Source organism: Lepeophtheirus salmonis, chromosome 12 (assembly GCF_016086655.4).
Source record: "Lepeophtheirus salmonis chromosome 12, UVic_Lsal_1.4, whole genome shotgun sequence".
NCBI classification, from domain to species: Eukaryota; Metazoa; Arthropoda; class Copepoda; order Siphonostomatoida; family Caligidae; genus Lepeophtheirus; species Lepeophtheirus salmonis.
Genome location: NC_052142.2, coordinates 688530 through 704551, shown reverse-complemented (window position 1 = coordinate 704551; position 16022 = coordinate 688530). Strand labels below are relative to the sequence as shown.

The window sequence follows — 16022 nt, the reverse complement described above, 5'->3', positions numbered from 1 at the left end:
AAATAATGAAGTAAAAATCTATGCATCAATATTTATAATAAATATCGTATTAAATTATTCAACACTGCCCTTGAATAATACATAATAGGATTTTCAAATATAAACAATAATTATAGAATTGAAAATCAAAATATAAGTTTATTCTACCATGTTGTTTTATATGTGAATTACTCTACATCGAGGCATCATATACAATCATGGGTATATCAATTGAAAAATATTCATAACAGTCATATCTAGGTATCATTTAATTTAAAAAAATGTCAGGAAGTAAAAATTAAACCTGTTGTCAAAAATCCTTATAGCTCAATTTTGTTGATGCACCACATATGCCTGATGTAATAAAGTATCTGTTTACAAGAAGAAAAATAAAAAGTGAAAAACGACGCTCGAAGTAGCAAAGAAGTCGATGAGATTATTTAGTGTGACAGGCTTGACGAGTTAGCAACAGGCCCCACAAAAAAGGCAAGAAATTCGAACAAAATCAAGCCCTGAAGTGAGCTAGCTAGAAGTTGAAAATGAAGAAGCAAAAGAACAGATCGAAAATACAAATGAAGGTGTTTATGACAGAAGTGTATTAAATATGTCCTAGAAAGCGATAGCCACTTTTTATGTTGGCCGCCTGAACATGGTTTTGAAATTCTGAAGCTGTTATCTTTATTATTTAAATATTGGAGACACAACACCAAAGTATAAAGTACTAGTGTATGGTGCTTAGGAATAATATGTGTAAGTCTTTGTTGGACTAGGAGTAGAACTAAGGATGAACACCGTAGTCGTTCTACCTTATTTTTCCCTGCTATATACGGAGTGGAATTTGTGTTTATTCCCTATCCTCTTACGAATGCTTGCAGCTGATATAATAAAACGGCATGACTCTAAAAAGTTCTTGTTCCAAACATTCTTCAATGGTCAAAATTACCAGATTTCTTTAACTGGCATGACATTTTTTATAAATCACTGATGTTGATACATCTGTTGGGGAATTTCCATTATGATATCATCATAATGTCACTAAAGGACTATGTTACATAAGTTGAATATGTCAAACGCCGTGTAAGTGTCTCAAATTCGCCATGTAAAAGTATTGGTTGATGTACAGAAGGCACGAAAGATCAAAGAGTCGTGTTCAAGTGTTTCGGGTCAAGAAGTACTTGGTATTGGAAAATGATAACATAACAGAATAATTGCAATATCAGAATTGTGGAGTAGGTGTTAGTAAAATGGCCTGTGTCGAGCAAGATCAAGATGACAGTTGTGTAAACAATTACTCTGGATGAGGTGGAAGATATCATTGTGGATTTTGGTCTACATAAAAATAGATCTATGCTATAAATTGTAAATAAAGCCTCGAAAAGAAGTTAGAATCATTAATGGAACATCACAAGCCAGTTTCAGTGGAGAAGCTGAGAATGATATAAAGATTTGCTCGGACAGAAGAAAATTGTTACTGGATTTAAGGCATAGTAGGTATTGAGACGTAAGTAATTATAATAATTTTAGGATTCTTTTGTAACATTACTCTGTAAGATACAAACTATGAAGGGTGTACAGGAGAGAGACTGAACCCTGATGGACCGTAAAGGAAAAAAAATACAGAGTCGTATATTTCATAACGAGGGAGTATCTGTAAAACCATGAAGGATGATCTAATCGGGATCATTATTATTACCTATTGTTTATTAGCATTTTTGTATGAGTGAATGTGTATAAATAATTGTGTGAAATTATTTAATTAATTTCAGTAACGTATAAATGAAAGTTTTCAATTGTATTGTTATATTGATTTAATATGAATTATTACTAATGTAAAGGAGTCAGTTTAACGGTGAGTTATAATTAAAGATGAAAGTCCTGGAAAAAATAGGGTGAGGGCAAATATAATATTGTTCGAGTGGAATGTCAAGTGTTAATGTTTGTAGTCGAATAAGAATACGTCATATAACTGCTGACTTTTATAATAGTTATTAATATTATATAAGTTATATATCTACTTAATATTCAAATATTAATGGTGAATTGCTTGTAAAGTATGAAGTAAGATGGATATTAACCACAAAGCGTTCGGATATATGGATCTGTATCAATCATACCCCTTATTCGAAGTTCATATTTTTCTAATTTGGAGGATATCCAATCCATACGACTTCTGATCCTCAGTTCGACTTCACGTTCAAAGGATCTCACCAAGTGAGGCACAAAGAGACGAGATCCCTTCGTGGTAAAAATCCATCCAAATCACCATGAATTTTTTTATACAAAACACGCACTTCAATATTAATATTTGAATATTATGTGGATCTAATATTAATAGCTAATATAAAAAGTAAACAGAATTATAACTTATTCTTATTCGAAGTTAAACATTAACAGTTGATATGCCACTTGAATAATGTTACCAAATATTTTTTTAAACGCTATTTGCATTAACTTTATTTTTTCCAGGATTTCCATCTTTGATTATCATCATGTGTATATTTCACGTGATGAGTAATAGCTAGAATGAGTGTCATGTCATCAAGTGCACGTATTAAATCATGAATTTGTTCTGGAATGACCAAGAAGGTAATAAGCGTCTAGCGCTGGACTAAAACCATATAAATATTATGTTCCATGTCCATGATAGATTAATTTACAGATTATTCTGGTAGTATTATAATATACAGTAAAGCACAGTACTAACGAGATTCTTCTCGCATTATTCACTAAACTCTTTCAGAAAACATATGAACCAAGGTAATCTCATACACACCTTATACACATCTTGTTGTAAGTAATCTCCCACATAATTTATATCTTAAGAAAGAATACTCATTGAAAATCGATTAAAATCCCTTATGACAAAACATAATTAATCTTTGTTGTAGCCTTTTCCAAGATTGTAATTCGACGGAATAGAAAAGAACCCCCAAACATAAAAATAATCACAAATTATGTGACTCAAAAGTTCTTGAAAAAAAGTAAGATCTTAGTATAAGGTAAGGAAGCGATTTCCCTTTATCAAAGTAAATATGTCTGCACTCCAAACTTATAACCCACCAGTCGGAAAAGATATGACCAACAAGGAGAAAAAAGAGGAAGAGCATATGACATTGTAGTGAAAATAGTCCGAATGCTAATCATATGAGTGGAAGGGAGACCAATTGAATTTCCTATTCAAGCAAAATTAAAAGCAATTATCGTAAGAGAGAAATTATTCAAGTTAACCCTATGTGGGATAAAAAATCTCTAACCTGCAAAAGCCGAGATTATAAAAATATAATATGCTTCTCACTGAAATTGAGCATTATAAAAAGACTAAAAATATTCTTTAACTCCGAAAAAAGGAAATTATTCGGTGAAATGGCATCAAAATTGAAGTAGGATACCTAATAATAACTTTTTAAAAAAAAAACAATGTCATTTTAAAATTAGTTGATATTGAAGGGAGTTTTGAAATTGAATAGGTGATATAATGCTAAATTAAACAGCTGAACATAGCTTGACTTGCTCAACTTGAAAGAGACTATCTTTTAAAGAATTCCCACATTCAAAAATAACTGAAAATGCCGATTAATTCGAATATTCTTGGATTTTTAACCAAATTATGTTTGGAAAGATATGTTTCAAAATTATGCTTGAACAAAGAATGCCAGTTGTCATACTGATCAAGAGATACAAAGTTAAATTGATTTCTGATATGCTATTATTGCAGTATTTTAAATTTAGCCACAAAAAAGAAAAAGTGTCTATCGGTGAAAAAAAACAAAACATATATCAACCTAGAAAAATATTTGGAATGTAATTGGAACTTCCACAAACAATCTGCGGGGTTGTAGAAAGACTGTTGATTCAAAAGGCGACTGGTAATGAAGAGTACGAAATCAATAATGTCCTTAATGAAATTAAAATCGATGGAGATAAAAGAAGAGAATCAAATGGCATGCCATGACCTCTATTTAAAAATATAACGTAAACTCGCTCGCATGTCAGTTTCGCCATAAAAAGATATTTCAGTATCTAACAGACTGACTATCTCAAATTTGTTAGTGTTTCTAGGTAGATGGATAGGGGAGTTTTCTCTAGTTAGCTAAATTTTCCAAAATCTCACCAGATCTTCACATCCTATGCTGAACATAAAACTTCACACCTCACCAAAGGAGTAACACTACTTGTTAGAGGATTACTAAACACAAATCTTGTGTACTCAGATCTAAATGGTAATTTTGATATCGTAAACATTGACTTCCCCGGAAAAAGGTTAATAATTTTTTTAATTAACTATGATACATTATTGTGTAACATAATAGACAAGTGGTTACCCGCACAACATGAGAAAAAATTGATTGAGGATTTGAATGCCACATGGGAACCTGGAAAAGATGCAAAAAAAAAAAAAAAAAAAAATACAGAGGGCTCAGAAATTTGAAAAAAAAAACCACCTCAAACATAAGGAAAATAGTTCCATGCAACTTTCTCGAAAATTTGGCACTTAAAATGCGACCTTTCAGCCTAGGAATGACATTTCTTTCAACAAATAAGGCAAGGAAGTCAATCAGTATTAGACTTTACTTTATCATCACTACACTACCGATACAGGTAGAGTTATATAAAAGATGACAAATGACGCTTACTACATTTTTTGTCTTTGAACTTGAATAGGGTTTTATATTGTCTACAGCTGTTAACAAAATTATATAATCTTTTTTATCAACTATTTATTAGTTATTGAACTCCTCGTTGACAAAAAATAAAAGTTTATTAACACTAAAAATAATTGGGCTATATTAATTAAATCAAGATAATTTTTATAGTTGAAACATTAGATCAAAAATCTTATAATTTGTAGAGTTTGTTGATACAGTTTACATTGAATTTTCTAAAGGGTTTTACGAAAAATATTTCCACTTCTTTTACCTTTGTTAGTAGTTCTCAAATAAATATTATTCTTCCACACAATCTCCCTCCTCATATAGGGAAGGCTCTAGCCATACAAAATATTATAAATTACCCATTATCATACATTCTTAGGAGACGAGTAGAATAATACATCATCGTAAAAAAAGATACAGAAAAAATAACAGAAATTGCAAGGACCTTCTCTCCTTCTTTCTTAAATCCGATAAACTGGCCATTGATTCCTATTCTTTGTCAACAGATCCATCATTACTAAAAGAGTCAAACCCCTTGTTACCAATTTTCCAAGGCCCACCGAGATAGGTTGAGCAGTGACTTTCTCCGCATAGAGTATCCTCTGGAATTTGCCATGACGAACTCTACCTTTAAAGCCTCTTCTATGTTTGCTGGTGTCGAGACCAACCAGTCGGAGGGACTCAGTCATGCTTCTAGATCTCCGACTCAATACTTCCACTACTGGAGCTATATGAGGGTTAAAGTAGAAAAGGTGAAAAAAAGTGTTTCTGTTAGCCCACAAAATGGTACATTACAAATAAGAAGGAACAAGACATAGCTTAAAATACCGGCCAATAATGATGTCTCACGACTACGGTGCGCAATGTTTGATCACTGAAACGAGTTCCGTTGGTGACAGATATACTTCAGAGAAGTCGCATTCTGTAACTTTTACGAAATTCTCCTTAAATCTTTTAGCTCAGAGAAAAAAAAATTATGTGTAGCACCTAGACTTACTGTTTAGAAATCCAAGTCGCCAATCGAGTTATTACATCATTTCACTCTACGCAAGTTTTTGAAAGCTTCCCCTCCAAAAAGTTGCAAATCTTATATAGTCCATTATAGAGCTCCACAGAGAATTGAACGTACTTCATTTTATCAAAAACTTTTAGAAGGGCGTTTATTGTTAATGCTATTAGTGTTTCATATCGCGAAAGGGGAGTAATCATATAAACAATTATTATTTTTTAGAAGACATTGATTATTATATTTTCATTATTTCTTAAAGTCTCAAGTCTTCAATCATAAAGATCGAGGTCGAACTAAGAAAAGCAAAGTTACCAAGGTGTGGCCTCAGGAAGTTTTCAAACCTTGACAACATTTATGTCTTTCTAAGCGCAATTAAAAGGTCCGACTACCTCTTGAAATTATGATTTACCTCAATGGAAGAGTTTTAAGATTTCAGTTAATTATTTTAGAACACTTTGAGAAATATTGTAAGATTGTCCACATACAATTAACTTTTTTTAGATATGTGCCTTATTTTTAGACTTTCATTTCTCAAGTCATACATAGTCATCTCGTGTATACAGTTCATTGATAGGATGAAGTAGATTGTCAAAATTAAATCAGTATGCCCAGCTCCTCTCCCGATCCAAAATTTTGTTGAGCTACTCGCCCCTCGTGATAAATCAATCTATCTGATGAAGCCCCTTGTAGAATTACCGAAACCATTTTCACGAAACTAATAGGGAAGCCATACCTTAAAAGTTGCTCTATTATAAACTCATAAGATTAAATGTCATGTTTTTTTTTCGAAATCTATCGGAAGTACCACGTATTTTGTATCAGTGTGCAAGTAATGATCAATTGTGTTCTGAAGCGACCGAGAAATTTCTTCCATAAGCCAAGACTTCATGAAGCATTTATATGCAAGGATAAAATATGAAGATAATATTAAATACTCTCTGGTTGATTATGGTCGTTATAATGTTACCCTCATAACTAACTTGAGTAAAAGACTAAGAAAATGTAAAATTAAGTTCCCCCTCATGTTCATTCAAAATTATTTATTTGTGTTCCTTCTTCTTTTTTCCCTCAGCTTAACTACACCGGTAAAAAACGGTTCAAATTCATTATAATAAGAAACAACAATTATTTCTTATTAATTACTCAAATGCCGTAATTTCATAATTAATTATAAAGGACTTCAAGTTGAAGTAAAGGAAGACCTTAAATTATATGTGGAAGATATATTTATGCTATAATATATGTATAAGGGCAGAACCTCCGGTCTTCCGACATGACGACAGCTAAGCTCTTTTACTCTGAATGATTCTCCAATTGTTAAAGATTTTCAGTTTATTTTTTTTGCATAAACGCAAATCATATTTTATAGAACTCTACATATCAAATAGCCTACTGAAGTTCAATTTTCCTTCCTTGTATTTTTTAAACACTCACCAATTATAGCTAAATTCTGGATGAAAACAAACAGCAATAAGGCATTCCAAATATGAAAAGTTTTCCAAATAAAATCCGAAAAAATATAGTACGATGACTTGTAGAATTGAAGGAAAATTTTGCTCAACTATTAGCAAGCCTTCCGAAGAGTTACAATATTCTGGTTTCTGCATTGGAAGCCATAAAATAGTTCCAAAAAGGGATATTGTACTTAAAAGATAAGAAACAAGGATTTAAAATAAAAGCAGTCTCCTAATACAGAAGAAAAGGGCATTGATATGTAACAAAAAAGAATAAAAATTGTCCTTAATTAATGAATGGAATGTTGAAAGATTGCACATATTAAATAATACTGTAAGAAATATAGGCTAAACTTGTCAAAGATAATGAATTGGGGAATTCATCTAGTGACAGAGGAAGCCAATATTTCATAATATATATGGAATGAATGTCTGCTATAGTGTCAATATAGGATGCAGGAATAAAACCCAAAGAGACTTGGACTGCCAACATGTCATATGGCAAACTATGGAAGATTCTGAGCACCTGTTACCACTAAAAGATATACCTATATGATTGGTGGACGGTTGAGTAAGGTTGTTGTTTTTTGGTCCGCTGAAGCGGACAAAGCGCAATACTGACGTACGGCCCTGCTCATGGACATAGTGATTTGATATTAATCATGAAAGTTGATGGAATCGGGAGGAATGTTGCTAAGGAAATATGTTATATATTCAAGGATTAGCTTATAATTTATTCTCTATATCTAAGGTTAAGCTACTTTAAGCTTCAAAGGTAAAAATGCACTGCCACAGACTATTAAAACATGCCACTAATGCTGGCAAATAACATTGATAGTAGATCCCACTCTGATAAAGCAAAAATGACTAGAAGCAAAATTGTTCAGGAAGGTAGAAAATGGCACCAGGCTTTGTACATTTTGGATCTCATGGTATTAAATAATTATATGAATAAATGGTCATTAGCTTGGATACCAGGAAGTTCTAAGTCAATATTTCTGTGAGCCGTGGTTGGAAGCGAAAATGAGAAGGAAAACCTTTCCAAATAAATCTTCTAGAAGAGCCAATAGTATTCTGGAACTAATTATAGTGATGTCTAGAGACCTTTGCAAAATCTCTCATTAAGTGACAGTAAATATTTTATTTTGTTTATCGATAACGATAATAGGTATGTATGAATCTATGTCCTGAGGAGCAAGCTTGAAGTCCTTGAGAAGTTTGTGAAATGGAAAATTGTGGTTGGGAAGAAATCTGGCAAGATAATTTAAGTATTAAGAACTGACAATGGAGGTGAATAAGTTTAAGTAATTTGAAAATGTTTTAGAAATTATGGTATAAGAAGATAAATGACAGCACCGAGAACCCCAGACAAAATGGAGTTGAGGAGAGATTGTATCATATTCTTATTGAGTGTGTGAGCTCTATGCTGGCTGTAACATCCCGCAACAAAATTCAGGTCCTGGAACACCTGCTGACTAAAATCCACATTGATTATTGTTATTTAAGCCATAGAACACGAAACTGATCATTAAAATTTTCAATCCCAGTAGGTTTGGCATTTTAAAGTTGTTTTTTTTAAAATCATGTTCTAATAATATAATTGAGATTCAGAGCCATTTTATTAAATGAAATAACTGTATAGATGAAATTAATGGTAATCACCCAGTAGATCAAGGCAATGGTGTTATAAATTTACCTTTTAATGATGTTAGTGATGACGCAACAGTTCCCTAATTAATCTTCTATGACGAAAGAAAAAAACAATCGATGTTGTCCTCAGAAGTCCAAATGAGTTCAAGTGAAACTTTTTGATAGTTAAGTAGAGATAAGTGAATGAATATTCTGGAAAAAAATAATTTATAATTTAGCGATTGCTACAAAATTTAATTATCAAGGCTGGTCCTTATTTGGAGAAATAAATGATACGGTTCTAACAGGAAATGGTCAACGTTTTTTCAGTCAATTATGAACAATCAAAAGAATGAATATATATCCTCACTGTTTGTGGGTGAATTGAATTTTGATTTTTAACAGGAAATTGGACACTATTGAAATACAATAATTTTGAAATTTTTTTTCTTGTAGCTTAACTTAACAAATTTAATTAAAGTAACTTCTTCTGAGGACACAACATCTTTGCAGAAGGTGCTGCAATCATTAAGGCAAGTTCAAACTTTTTTCTGGCTATCAATTTTCTAGAATCAAGACAGTTAGTTTCTAAAGTAGTTCATCGTTTTCGCGTAATAGATTCATCGATAGAAACGATTGATTAAAAAAAAATTAAATCCATAGGATAATTTAAAACACGATATTGTGGTGGTTCCTATCTTTTTAACTAGAGAGGTATACGAAAACAGTCTATTTGGATATAAATAGTACATTTGGAATATCTCCATACCCTCTCCATGTACATAAGTACATACAATATAGGTTCTAACTCCATCTCACTTTATCTAGAGCAGAATGTGACAGGCCTGATAGAAACGAATCCGTCTATATCTTTAATCTTTACTTCCTTCGTTAGTAATACATATTGCAAACTTAACTTTTATCATTTAAACATTGTCTTATATAATTGTTTAAGTCACTGGTGAGCGTGGGAGTAAAATCTAATTGTATTATCTTTTTAACCATCCATTCAGTCTAGTCAACTAAAGATAAATAATATTAGTGTGAGTCTGTGAATGAAAGATCTACATTTTTCTTAATCTTTCAATTTGCACGTATCAAGGTAGGAAAAAACTAGCGTAAGATTAGTGAAGGTAGGTAATATTGTATAAATTGCGATGGGAGTAGAAACATAGCCTGAGAGAATGTCATAAAAAATATGGTTACTCAGAGAGACGACATATATGCTGAAAGAAATCACTATACACTATAGTGGTCCTTACCCGGTGATACGTTCCAATTTTTAAAATAGAGTAAAATAATTTATAATAATATTAATATTTAGGTTGGACAAAAAGTAATTTCTTATTTTAAGCCCTTCTTTAAATTAAGTACATCTTATTCATAATTGGTCACATAGGATCATACGATAATATATTGCCAAGGAGTGAATGTATACTAGAAATGTTTTTTTTTTTGTTTTTACAGTATTGCACTTGGCTGGTTAAGTAATGAATTACGTCTAGTTTGAGTTATCAAAGGATGAAATTTGTCGTATTCTACATTTTCACAACATGAAAAAAGAATTACGCGTCTTTTATGATGAAGTGGATTGTGACTGAAGATGAAAAGCGGATACCTTACATAAATGTCAAGCGACAGAGATCGCAGTCGAAAGCCAACAAAACTGCTTAGAGCTAGGACAAGCTAAGTTGGTCATATGTGTTTGGTAGGGAATAATCTACTATGAGCTGCTCTGTTATGGCTAAATGCTCAATTCTGTCATTTACTGTGAACAAATTGACCGTTTTAAACTAGCTATGGAACAAAAGCGGCCAGCATTGATGAATAGGGGAGGGATCGTATTTCATCAAGACAATGCCAGACCGCAAACATCTTTGATGACGCACAAGAAGAACCGGGAGCTCGGATGGGAAGTTCTTATGCATCCTCTCTACAGTCCGTACATGGTACCAAGTGCCAACTACCTCTTCATTTTCTATTGCCGATACCATGTTCATAATTGCTAATTTTCTCAAATATATGTTCAGAACTGTCTGAACAAAAATAAACACTATAAAAGTTCTTCGGTACCTAAAAATCAAATGAATGAAGAAAAAAAAAAATGGTAACGCCAGATAGCATGCTTTCATTATATATAAATATTAAAAGGGTATCCACCATATAAAATACATGAGTTTATTAAGAATCAAAATATTATTTAAGTTAATACTAATAAATATTCAACTAAAAGCTATTTTTAAAATGTAAATAGAAGGTCTCTGCGCTCAAAATTAAAAATAATTAACTGCAGCAATATATATTTACAAGTTTATAGAAAAAAAGTTAGGGATTCATCACTATTGTTAGTGATGTCCATATTTTTTTCTAATGTTCGAGTATGATCGTGATAACATTCAAGAATTGAACACACATCTTTGTTTGACTGGGCCCTGCATATTCTCAAATCGGTATTGGTCGAAACCCTTTCATATAAATATTTATTAAAATGGAATAAAACATATTAAACATGAGATGAACAACCTTGATAATTAAATTTATAGATATTATAATTTGAAAACTTAATAGACCATATCCAATCCAAAATTATAAAAAATAATCATAAACATGACAAATAAGCTTTCAATAAATGTTTACATATGGATAGAGGCTGCTGTGTAGCGTGGATGGTTACGTCGCCATTGCCATTTTGTCGGACGATACTGAAAATAAATAAAAAGAATTCCAATTATTCCAACATTTAATCATGTATAATTTAAGTTTCCTAAGTATATCAATAGGTGGAGGGGGAATTCTGATATGCTTTTAAAAAAAAGTTTCTGTCTTAAGTTCATATTTTGTTTCGAGTCATAGTTATAATCATAATTTGTCATAAAGTAAAACAATACTACTTCATAATAACAACACCTAAAATTTATTAATAATTCAATAATTATTAGAGGTGTACTGATGCATAGGAATCGGTATCGGCAAGAATCAACCTTTTTTGAAGTATCGGAATCGGCTCAATACTGCTGATTTCACCGAAATCTATCCATAATTTGGATAATATTACCTACTTGAGATCATTCACGTTCAAGAAGTCCATAACAGTAGGAGTTGGGTTTAGCGGTTTACTCAGAAACCATGATGTAACTTTTTTACTAAATATTTCTTTTTTGTATGTTTGTAGAATAACATTGTTTATAACAGAACCGAAGTCAAGATCCTATTTTCTGAGTCAAGTTCAAGTCATCAGTATACGTCACAGGTCCATTAAATAAGATACGAGTCCGGAGTCGAGCACTGGTTCAATTCAATTCTTAGGGCATGCATATAAACTCAGTTAGGAACTGGAGACAGTTCAAGTTCTTATGTGGGTTGAACCAGTAAAATAATAGAAAATAGCCTATTGTCAGTGTCGCAGGTTTTTTTTTACCAATGAAGTAGTTGAAATTAGATCAGAGGTCGAGGGGCGAGAAGGGTGATTTTTAAATAGCTAACAAAAAAGAGTAACTTTAAATATCTATCAAAGGAGGGGCACCAATATGAGCCAATCAGTAATTAATTGACTCTTGAGCACGGAGAGTAATTAACCTTAATTTTTTGTTTTTCCTTACCCATAATTAATAAAAAGTTCAATATTGAAAAAAGTAAATGAATTTTGTAATTTGATTATGAAATTCGTTTATACATAATAAGGAATCGATATCGGAATCGTCTATAAGGATGTTATTTGAATCGGAACCGGTTGAAAATTTGGAATCAATACGTCTCTAATATTCATTTCAGATTTGTTGATTGTAAAAATATTTATTAAGCCTTGAATATAGGGTAAGATACGCTTCGTCAGACATATCAAAGAGGTGTTTACGTTCATGAGCTTTATATATACATAAGGGTGATAATTTTGGTAAGAATAGAAAAGCGTGCGAGGAGAAAAGAAGAATTACTTATGGCATCATTGATTAAATAATATACATCTTCTTTTATCAATCATGAACGTCATCATTCCCGCCTTTATTATTCAATATTAATATAATATGAGATGGTGATAGTCGATAGAGAACTGAATAAAATGCCTAAAATAACGTCGCCTTCTATCTGGATTTATGAAAATGGAGGCCCAGGAATTTGGGAATTACTTACCGGATGAGAAACAGATGGTTTGTCGGATTTGTCGATATAAATGTGCCTTTAGTCCCCTGTCCAGAATTACACGCCACTCATTATCATCATCTCATAACAAGAGTATGGATATTCATCTATAAAATCAATTTGACGATAAATACATCAAGTCAGACTTTAACTTTGATCTCACAACGATGCTTATTGCATGTAATATAACCTTATCCATTGCTAATCATCTACGTTCAAAAAATTTATGGAGAAATACAAGGGTAAACATATCCCTTCCCGAGGAACCATCATTAAATTAATGGAGGATGTTGGTACTGATGTCATATATAGAAATACATATAAAAATGTTTTGAGTCATCCACACCAAATGATGATCAAGTTATCAGTAAAAAGTATTTACGAATATCGAAATGGAACTCTGAATTTTGTACTATCTCACAGTAATTATTCAATTTTTTTTTAAATCTAACCATAAAATATGATTCTATTTTAGCTAAAAATATCAAGAATGATGATACACAACTCAGTAAAGGGCAAAAACAACTGCTTAAATGGTCACAACAACGGGGGAAGTAGCTTTGGATGGTTTGCAACTAGTTTGATTGAGACTACTTACTTCGCTTTAAGACTTGGGTATGATAATTAGGTTTTCCAATATTACATAGTCAATAAATATTCCTTTTTTATCACTAAAGGCTTAGCTATGGTTGATGGGCTCCAAGAAATGGTGTTCAGAAAACTCATAAAAGGCAAAATCAACTGTTTAAATGGTCACAACAACGAGGGTAGTTACATTGGGTGTTGCATTATAATTAACAATTGTGTATATCCATCATGATAATAGTATGTTGTTATATAAGCATACCTAAATAATGGGGGAAAATCTTTTTTTGATGCTCTTAATAGGGAGTAATATCGCCGGACATTACTACATAATTAGCTTTTGCTCTAAATCTTTACGATGAATTTATTTATAACATTTTTTTATTAGTATATTTATTGTCTAATTTTATGATTTTGACATTTACTTTATTATTAATAATTAGTTAGATCTCATCGGTAGAGATATATCTATCCTGTGCACAATTGCATATAGCAACTTCCACATGAAGAAGAGGGGTGATTATCTTTTTTGATTAAACTCCATGTCTCGCTTGTGTATTGCAACCTAAAGTTATGACATATTTAACTGAATTCCGATGTTAAAACAAGAAAAAATTATCTGGATCAATCTATTATTTCAATATTCTGTATTTATAATTTATTATTATTAATAGTTATATGATTTTAATTGTTTAATTTTGTATATTTAACTTAAATGTTTAATGGTTTATTTTTTAGTATGTAGATTATATTTAGTTAAAGCCTTCTTTTTTAAACTTTGAACTTCAAATATATTTCAAATACTCTACTTTGTCGTTTCATTAGCTATTATTCTGAGAATAAGGTTCATAATGAATTACAATTTCACGGAGTGTGACGTTTTCAAATCTACTGTGACGGATAAAAAACGTCGAAGTCAATTATACGTAGTATATCTTCATTAAACATTTTGCTAATAAATACATTCGTTATACCCTCAAAAATCATAATAAAGCAGGCAGATGATAATCACATCAGTATTTTAAACAATGATACCATATGTATTTTTCCCCCCTCCTCCTTGCACGCGTTTTTCTCTACAATATTATCAACTATATATATACATCATGCGATATATATGAGATTTTTTAAATTAACACATTGAATAAAGAAGTTATTAAATATTTAAAAACTCAATCAAAAAATGCTCAAAACTAATAAATTCGTACAAGTTTAAAATCATTATTTTTAGTTTGGGAAGCTATTTGAATCATATTTCCTAATTTCGGAAACCATGAAATAGCAAAACTTTACATACGAGTGCTGCATTGAATATTTACCTCTTGGTGGATAAAATTTAAAATACAACGTACCTCTTCTTGTACGCAGGGGAATCCCTGATTATTCGACAATCCTTGAGATGAAGGATCTCATATTATTTAGGAGAATTCTTATAAGTCATATATGTTTTCTAAACAAAATTTAATGTAAAATTCAAATTTGAATCAGAAATAAAAAAAATATGCAATGGTTTTTTAGATATACTCATTTTTGTATAATACTATTATATATTTTGTCTAATCTGACGGAATAAAAATATATCATCTGCATTTTCAAGTTCTACAAATGAATTAATTAGTCAAACATCTGTAGTTTTGAGAGCTTGCAGTTGTTTGTGAAAAAATGGGCCTTGATTTAACCAATATCAAGTAGCTGCTGGTCAATTGATTGTACAATATGTCGTGTTCCGATACAAGGATATGTTAATAAAAAATCAAGTTTGTGTTGTTTCGTAAAAAAAAAATTCAGAAATATTAAGTTATATCTCAATTTGGTTATCATTTTCTAAAAGACGTATATCCTGGGCATAATCAATTAACTTTTCACGGATATCACTCATTCCCAATTTTTGTCAAGTCCTCTCGTAATGCAAAATTTTGCATAAAATTTTAAATGCGTAAATCGTCAAAAAAAAAAAACCTCGGAAATATTACACGTAATAGAAAATGTAACATATCAGCCTAAAGAATATTCTTTCTAGTAAAAACGATTAAATTTCCAAGTAAATATATAGCTCCTAACGTTTTCATGAATCACCCATTTTGAATGACGGACGGTATTTTTTTTCATAAGTCAATAAAATTATTTAATATGGAAAAATATTTTTATTTTTTTTGAAATGTTTCTGTACTATAATTAGTATAAATTGGGTATCGTTTTAAAGCTTATTGAATTATTAATAAAAAAATAGGTAAATCAAGGCTGTAGGTCTTTCTTATTAGTAGATATAGTTACCAAAATCCAGGAATTTATAGAAAAGTGTGAATTTTTGATGCCATTTGTCACTTAAGACAAACAGACTAAACAGACATTTTAATTCTAAATCCTGGCCACTATCTGTCATTTTAACAAAAAATAGTTATCTTTTAAATGTATATTGTAGATTCTATTGGTATACAGAATTGGGATTTCAAAAAATTTGTCCAAAAAACAGTCATTTTTGGCAAGACTGGTCACAAATTCAAATTAGTTCGCTAAACGACACAAAAAAAACAAGATTGAAAGTTAAAAAATCATTATCTACAGACATTTTTACCC

At 31.1% G+C, this 16022-nt stretch overlaps 1 protein-coding gene and 2 long non-coding RNA genes across 44 annotated transcripts in view; 1 reads left to right on the top strand and 2 right to left on the bottom strand.

Moving 5' to 3' along the window:
* Positions 1-16022, bottom strand: part of LOC121126854 (plexin domain-containing protein 1) — a 48951-nt gene that overhangs the window by 25841 nt on the left and 7088 nt on the right. For 15 of the 41 annotated variants that reach the window (XM_071892432.1, XM_071892428.1, XM_071892431.1 and 12 more), the window contains 2 exons: positions 11361-11425; positions 8791-8936 (listed from right to left, as the gene is read on the bottom strand). In XM_071892432.1, the coding sequence (XP_071748533.1) occupies positions 8837-8936; positions 11361-11425 (165 nt within the window). In that variant the 3' untranslated portion in view covers positions 8791-8836. The other 26 variants (XM_071892452.1, XM_071892437.1, XM_040722213.2 and 23 more) reach the window with 5 other exon arrangements.
* LOC139906895 (uncharacterized) lies at positions 4785-7001 on the bottom strand. Its single transcript, XR_011783050.1, has 2 exons — positions 5629-7001; positions 4785-5559 (listed from the first exon to the last, which is right to left on the bottom strand). It is a non-coding gene; the product is annotated as an uncharacterized lncRNA (long non-coding RNA).
* On the top strand, positions 11425-13863 carry LOC139906892 (uncharacterized). Of its 2 annotated transcripts, XR_011783047.1 has the most exons (3): positions 11425-13282; positions 13336-13475; positions 13538-13863. It is a non-coding gene; the product is annotated as an uncharacterized lncRNA (long non-coding RNA). The 2 variants fall into 2 exon arrangements; XR_011783046.1 differs by having other exon boundaries at positions 11425-13475.